Below are 8,257 nucleotides of genomic sequence, written 5' to 3'. Positions count from 1 at the left end.
CTTATGCCAGCGCATTGGGTTAATTGGGACCAAACCAGATAGATACATTTGTAGCAAAAAAAGAAGAAGAAGGAAAAAAAAGCCTCGATTAAGGGGCTTTAAGATGTGAGATCATGTGAACAGACCACCTGTGGGGCTTTCATTGAGATTTCAATATCATTCATGTCAAGGCCCCTGCACTCACTGACACAGCTTGAGCTGAGGGAGAAGATGCTTCAATTGAAACCTCTGCAAAAAAAAAAAAAAAAAAAAGCCAAACACAAGACGCAGGGGCTCTGGCAGGTTTCAGCTCTGACAACCCCTCCCAAAAAAGCAAGGGGGTCCCAAAATGCTCTTTCAATTGTAGGCCGTCCATCAAAGCATCCAAATGGGGACGTTTAGGGGGAACCTTGGCACATCAGACAGACACTCGTAATACACACCACCTTTATTCTAGGCTGTTAAAAAAAAGAAAGAAAGATCAAAGTTTCTCCAGATGAAAAGGGTCCGTTCCCTGCATTTATACCCCCCCATTCACCCACTCCCTCTTTTACCAAATTAAGAAAGCAGGCTTCGGCAGGCATGTGAAGAGGACTTTAACAATTATGGAGATGCTCCAACTCAACCCCTGCCTCTAATTACCGGTCTCTGATGGTTAAAAGGGCTTCCTTTTTACCCGGGACTCTCAAAAGCTGCCATCATCAACATGGTGACCATAAGGAACCACGAAAAACAAAAAAATAAATAAAATAAAAACAGATATGAGGCTGTCCAGACTGGCACACAGAAATCCTCAAAAGCACTGCACAGATATTGAGATTTGTCAAATGGTTTTATTGTCAAAATAAAGGTCATATTTGCTTTCTTCACAAAAGAAACATCTACACTTTATACAAATTTACAATATCTTATAAACTTTTCTTTTATACACATATGTACACGTTTTCTCTCCGTTGTTGTTTTTACAGAACTTTTATATAAATACATTTGTAATTACAAAATCAACGACGCATTTAAAAACAACAACAACAAAACTATTGGGCACTGTTAAGGCTTAATTTAAACCATCTTTGACGAGATTGGAGATTATACAACGTTATCTGGCACTGTGTAGAGAAAATAGCAATAAAAATCCCCCCAAAAATGCTCTTTGTGTGAAGCTGGTTAGAAACTAAAACCTCTGCCCCCAGCAGGTAATGGCCACATTGTGTAAAAAGCCTCATTCTGTACCTCTAATACATATAAACAGGAAAGGGGGCGTGTGTGGGGCTTAACCTGTGTGAATGCCAGGTACATTGTTTCAACCAATTCTCAGTTCATTACGATGCAAATTGCTCGACACCTGGAGTGATGGGTTATCTCCCAAAACAATTAGCAGTTCCCATAAGCTGCTTTTAGTGAACCCCCCCACCCACCCACTCCAATTCAAACCTGGGACAGTGGCATCTGCTTGGGGCAAGACACAGAGCTGGCTGTGCCCGACCTCCACGTCAGTCCGGTGCTCACGTCGCTGTACATGGAGCCGCTGGTGCCTTTGCTGCCCCAGCAGCACCTGGTGCAGAAAGTTCTCCAAGAGTCCAAAGTTTTCCCAGACCAGATCCACACCCCGGACGTGATGCCCACTAGAAGGCACATAAAGTATTTCAGCATAAAAACGGCATAGTCCGGAGTCCTGCGGTCCCGCTCTAATAAACAGTTAAAGCAGTTGTGCGTGACCTCCCAGCTCTGTCTGTTGTGCTGCTCATAAAAGTAACAGGCCACTATGATAGTGGCGGGCACCGTGTAGAGCACCGTGAAGATGCCTATTCTGATCATCAGCTTCTCGAGTTTGTCAGTTTTGGTGCCGCCCTGCTTGATGACGCTGCGGATCCTGAACAGCGACACAAATCCAGCCAGCAGGAACATCGTCCCTATGAATAAATAAATCACCAAAGGCGCGAGGACGAAGCCCCGCAGGTTGTCCAGGTTCTGGTTCCCCACGTAACAGATGCCAGCCACCGAGTCTCCATCCACGGAGCTCAGCGCCAGGACCGCGATGGACTTCATGCTGGGGATAAGCCAAGCGGCCAGGTGGAAGTACTGAGAGTAGCTGGCGATCGCCTCGTTGCCCCACTTCATCCCGGCCGCCAGGAACCAGGTCAGGGAGAGGATGACCCACCAAATGGAGCTGGCCATGCCGAAAAAGTAAATAAGGAGGAAGACCACGGTGCAGAGCGCGGGGCCGGTCGTCTCGTAGTGGATGTGCTCCACGTCGAACTCCCGGTTGCACGCCACTTTCTCGTGCCCGGCGATTAGCCTGACGATGTAGCCGACCGACACGAACATGTAACACGCCGAGAGGAAGATGATGGGTCTCTCCGGGTACTTGAAGCGCTCCATGTCGATGAGGAAAGTAGCCACGGTGGCGAAGGTGGACACAAAGCACAGCACTGACCAAAGTCCGATCCAAAAAGCGGTGAACGCTCTTTCGTCGTGCGTAAAATAGGGATTGTGGCACGGCATGGCGCAGTTGGTGATCTGCCCCGTCTTGACCCGGTTGTACAGCGGGTGGCGTTCCGTGTTCACCGGCACCATGGGCTCCAAACATGTGCATCCCGGCTCGCACGGAGCGGCGGGCGGCTTGTATTTCCCCGGCGTGCCGGGTCTGCCTGGCTTATTTTTCGGCGGATTGTAACCCTTACCTGGGTGGTTGGTGGGTTTGGAGAGTACCGGGGACGCTGTAGTTGAATCGGTTCTGTTGTAGTCCATGCACAGCGTGTCTGGGTTGCCCTGCACCGGCAGCAGGTCGCACCTCATCCTGTCCGGCCAGGGAAATCCGTACTGCCTCATGAGAGGCGCACAGCCGGCCCGAGCTCTCTCACACACGCTCCGGCACGGGGGGAGAGGTTTTTTGTAGTCCTCCAGGCAGATCGGCGTGTACATGCTGCAGAGGAAGAACTTCAGGTCCGGCGAGCACTGGATCTCAACCAGAGGCCAGAACTGGTGCACCTCCAGTCCCGCCTCGTCCTGCGTGTCGTGGTTAAACTGGTTGGGCATGTACGTGTAGTTGTAGCCGATTCCCTTGCACAGAGGCACGGCTATCTCCTGGCAGGTGATTTCCTTGGCTGTGGTGCAGCTGGATCGCGGAAAGAGAACGAGCGAGAGGAGCAGATAAATCCCAAACAGGTCCATCTCTCCGGCGCGTCGCGTCCTTCTCTTTCTGCTCTGGCGCAAACGGCGATAAATCCTCTCAGGCGTCTGCTTTCGCCTCCAGCCCGGTTAGATGCTGCGCGGCGATCCCATCTCGCTTCTCTCGGGATCTTGCACGGAGTTGCGAGCAATGTGCAAGCCTTGTTTACTTTAGGCTGAGGAGGAGCAGGAGGAGGAGAGAAAGGAGCCTACAGGGCGGAGAGCGGAGCTCAAGATGGCTGAGAGGAGAATCCAGCTTCTTCTTCTGGAAGCTGCTGTCAGTATCCAAAGAGGAAAAAAGAAAAGAAAAACCCCAAGTAATGTCCGATCGTTGCACGCGGGGGGAACGTGGGCCTCCTTTCTTTCTCCAAAACACAGCGACCACATTCAGTCGGCTTGTCCCACCTCTCTCCTGGTTCCCATACAAAACATCAGCTTGTGGACGAAGCGGTGCCGATATATACCAGAGCCCGGCTGAACACACCCCCGGAGCCCCTGCTCCTATCACAGAGAGACAGGGGCGGGGCTTCCCAGCTATCACTCAAGCTTCCTTACCTAAAGTCTTATATAGCTCATAATCAGAGAAGTGTCGCCAGTTGTTTTGTGACTTCGGGTTCAGGACAGTGATGCTCGAAGTTACCGAGAGCCGCGGATCCTCGGACACTGAGACCAAACAGACATATTTTAAAAATGAATGAAGCCACCTGCGTGACACAGTTGTGCACCTTGTGTCCTGTATTTATCATTTTTATGAACTTCCCAGAGCTGCTAGTGCTCTCCAAACAAACTCTGTCTACGCAGTAAAGTCAAAAGAATTCCACAACAAGCACAAAACAAGAGCGTTAACACACATTTCAAAAATCACTCCAGCGTTCACTGTCGTGTAACTTTCCTTCAACACACCACCTTTGATAGCGTCACAACAACAGTTAACACGCACACCAGGCGCGGGGAGGATGCCTCTGGCTGCAGATGATTGTGTCTGCCAGAGAGGGGCCGGTTCGGTAAATTGGCTAATTTGCGCATGATAAGACTACCCAGGGAGCTGTCTGTCCTTGTGAAAAGCTGTTTTATTTTTTAAATGAGGTGCTAATGTTTCGTTTAACGGCTCGCACAGAGCTCCGCGGGAGGCGTAATTGCGCGAGGCAAAGACCGGGCGGCATGAGCACGCTGAGACAGTGGCAGAGCCCTCATATCAGTGTTAACATGATTGTCGAGCCTGTCTGGAGAAGGGGGGTGGGATGGGGGGGGTGTCTCTGTAGTAATGTGACGCTAATCTCATTGTAGTGAATCTTTTTTTTTCTTTTTTCTCTCTCTCCGCACACAGTTTCTGTTACTTCTCTTAAGACTTGCTCCACATCAAATCAAATGCACTGCACAGAGGAGAGTGCTCAACTGTATACAAGGTAGGCAAACTTAATGCTCCCTCACACATCAGTGCATGAATGGAAGAAGCTCCTTCATGTCAGAGCACAACCTCCTGCAAGCGCTGAAATTGTGTCCAAATAAATACCAAATATATTTGCAAAATATGAACAAAAATCGACATTTAACATGACAGCATCAAGATTAAATGTTGGATATGTTGGATTTAAAGCTAGCTAGGGCAGGTTCCGGATGTTCTTGCAGGAGATAAACATTGGAATCCCCCATCTGATGACACTTTACTCTCAAATGCACCACAAGGCGAAGACCTCTGTAACATTTAGGAAGCTGTTTTTTACATTCCTGTGACTTCCGCTGATGTGCAGTTTAATTTAACCGTGGCATCATTCTAACCGACTGTCTAGGAGATGGAAAACCGCACAGCTTCTGTTAAAAAAGAAAAAAACCCCAAAGAGGCAGGCAAGGCTAGACATGTGATCGGCACATCTGCTCGAAACTTGATCTCCATCTCACAAACAAGGGAGATGTGCTTTTGAGTTGGCATTTTTGTCACACACACACACTTCCAGCAAGAGTTTGAGTGTTAAAAAGCGAATGTGTGGTCTCACTCTTTTTTTTTTTTAAAGCATCATCTTCCCAGGTTCCCATCCCAGTATAATGCAGTGTTGTGTGTGTGTGCTGGGACTGGTGTGTGGTGGTCATGGTGTTGGAGTTTATTGTGTTTGGAGTGGAGCCAGGTCTTTATCATTTGAGGCAACTTTTAAAAAAATATACACACACACATGGACTCGACTCACTGAAAGGATAACACAAGTCTGGGTGAGCTGAGTATCAGGAGAACACAGACTGATTAAGTGAGTCGCCGGTGTGAGATAACAAGGAAGGAGCTCTGTTAATGGCTGTTTGCTTTTGATTAGGAAACAAGAGTTGAGCTGGCAGCTCTGCAGAGGTATGCAAGTGTACGTTTGTGCACACGATGGACGGTGTGATATTTTCCCAATAATAAACTTTGGAGAAAGAAAAAAAGAAAATGGGCACGTAATAAAAAAAGGGAGTGAGGGTAAGGTGCTGGTCACAGTGTGGGAGAATGATGGAGGGAGCAGAGGGAGGATAGATGAGGGTGAGAGAGGGCGTTGTGGACAGAGATAATGATTTACTCTGAAGGAAGTGCACTTGTGTCCTGTTTGCAACGCATGCTGTGAGAAAATCTCCCCGCCGCCACACCGAAGCCTTGAAAAAACACTCTGTGACCAATGAATAAAATCCACAATCATGTCAAGATCCAGAGTTAATGCGTGCAGTTTAAAGCCTCGCTCTGTCTGTCAGTGTCAAGTGCTGCCGCTGAAGAAAGGGAGCCCATCGAGTGCGACTGCTTGCCAAATCCTGGACTTACCTCAGAGATGGTGAGACGGAGATATGCTAATGCAACTTTATCTTGTAAAGGAAAGCTTCGAGCAGATTTAGCCAATCTGCTGGACACAATTCCAAGAGCCTCGGTGGCATTTAGCGGGCTCGCGCTAACCCCGGGCTGCTTGTTAAGACTTCATTAGCTGTGTTTGCTCAGGCCTCTTCTTTCCAAAGAGGTGGAGGAGGGCTCCCCAGGCTCCAGCTCCGGCCCCACTCTAGCCCCTCCATATGGGGCTTGTTTGCTCATGGCTGGCCTGGTAATCACTTTCAGGTGGAGCTGGAGGAGACGGAGCGAGGCTGAGTGAGGGGATTTTGGAGAGAGCTGGACACCATGCTCCTAGCCCCTGCCACTGAAACCCCCCCCCCCCCCAGGTTCCACCGGGGCACTCCTGAGGTGACAGAGTGTGCAACGTGTACCCTGTGAATTAACTCACCTAGGGCCCATTATCTTAACAAACACAGCCGGCCCCTCTAATCAACCTACTGCTGGGAGGACAGAAGGCCCCTAGTAAATCCTTCCCTATGGCCCCTGAAGGGTGAAAACTATCAAATAAGTGAGAGAATCACAACTTGTATTAACAAGACACCACAAGGAAACTTTGAAACTTCATTTCCTGCTATAGTTCAATTATATTTATACGCCCCGACAGCCTGCGATGTGATTTTGGTGAAAGACAAGAGGCAACGACGCAAAAGAGCCAAAGGATGTCCGCACTTTAAAGGCAGGAGTCGCACTCTGCAGGGACAAATAGTTCCACTGAAAGCTTTTGGTAGAGTGGAAAGAGATCCTGCTGTATATATGCACATGTTTAAAGCTTTTAACCCCATAAACAAAACTCATTTCCTAACAAGAAGCATTCAGAGAGAGGAAATCTCCACCAAGGCAGCTCAGTTTATATTGGAATAGAATAATCAATGGTTACCAAAAACAGAGTAGTGTACCGTTATTAAATTAAATAATATTAAATGAAGTTAAGAGGCAAACCCTGGTTATAGTGTGAATCGGTTGATAAAATAGTGCAAGTTACAGCACTGATGTAAACCTCTATGTTTGCTGGGAGCAGTTTTGATTGTACAGTTTGTGCAGCATACTTCAGGTTTGTACTGCAGTAAAAACAAGTGCAGGCTTTTGTTATGTAGAAACCCATGTTATTATAGAGGTCAAATGAGACATATTTAAATCTTTATACAGTACTTTCTATATGTTGACAACACACAGCACACTTGCAGACTTCAAGACCTTTTTGAATGTGAGTCAAATTTGAATGGATCCCCTTCTACACCCCTAAAAAAATGTTTTATCAGAATTTATACAAAACCTTTTGAGCTGTTGTGTTTACAGACGGAATGATGACACACACACACACACACACACACACACACACACACACACACCACACACACACACACACACACACACACACACACACACACAATACACACACACACATGCACACACACTGCATTATAAATGTTTTATAATACATAACTACAGCTTTTTGGGTTGCCAGATTGTGTAGTAACATTTTTAACATGTAAAACAGCAGACTGGACAAATAAACCCCCCCCCCCTCTTTTTTTTCTTGAAATGATTAAAGACATTAACATTTACATCTGCAGACACGATGGCCTATTAGAAAACATTAGCGTTTATTTTTAGCCTAACCACATTTGGTTGATGTCCAAAGCAAACCACATCTTAAAACTTGCATTAGCATTCCCCTACCTCCATCCTTCACGAGAAAGTCTTTGATGTCTTTGATGTGTGACATATCTCTCACAGGACAGTGACATTATAATCACACACAGCAACCTAAGGGATTTTTCTCATCTCGGAAGATTAAAATTAGTAAATACTATTTGGCTAAAATATCTCTATGATTTTAAAAAAGTGGAAAATAGTTTAGTACCTAATAACAGTTGAATTTATTGCACCTTCTATAATATTTAAAAATGGTACACAAACCTGCTGTAGTATAAATGTCAGTGATGGGTAAATGGTTATGTGCTTGGGGCATCTGTAACCATCCTAAACTATAGTCTGATCCAACACAGTTGCTATTCTTTGACCCAGAAAGTGAAATTGAGTACAAGGTTGTAAATCTTGTTGCGTAGATCGGTAAAACTGTAAAATTCGGAGGTAAAACAGATTTCTCCCCTTCCTCAGCTAATTAAAAGTCCAGCGTTGTCTCTGTGAGATGGCTCTGTACCATTCTCCTGCAGCCAAAGAACTTGTTTGGCTTCTGTCCCTCAGCCAAGTGAGTGTGTGTGAGTTATTGTTTGGTGTTCTAAGCCATCCCATGCAACGAGAGTCTGG

At 46.7% G+C, this 8,257-nt stretch overlaps 1 protein-coding gene across 1 annotated transcript; it reads right to left on the bottom strand.

Moving 5' to 3' along the window:
- Positions 1–792: 792 nt before the first annotated feature.
- fzd8a (frizzled class receptor 8a) lies at positions 793–3,588 on the bottom strand. Its single transcript, XM_005918429.3, has one exon. It carries the CDS (start codon positions 3,148–3,150, stop codon positions 1,405–1,407), a length of 1,746 nt encoding a protein of 581 aa, XP_005918491.1. The 5' UTR covers positions 3,151–3,588; the 3' UTR covers positions 793–1,404.
- Between the last annotated feature and the right edge of the window lie 4,669 nt (positions 3,589–8,257).

Source organism: Haplochromis burtoni, unplaced genomic scaffold (genome assembly GCF_018398535.1).
Source record: "Haplochromis burtoni strain Fernald_Lab_line unplaced genomic scaffold, NCSU_Asbu1 Contig_30, whole genome shotgun sequence".
Classification (NCBI taxonomy): Eukaryota; Metazoa; Chordata; class Actinopteri; order Cichliformes; family Cichlidae; genus Haplochromis; species Haplochromis burtoni.
The sequence above is the reverse complement of the archived record's forward strand: the minus strand, read 5'-3'. Positions and strand labels throughout refer to the sequence as shown.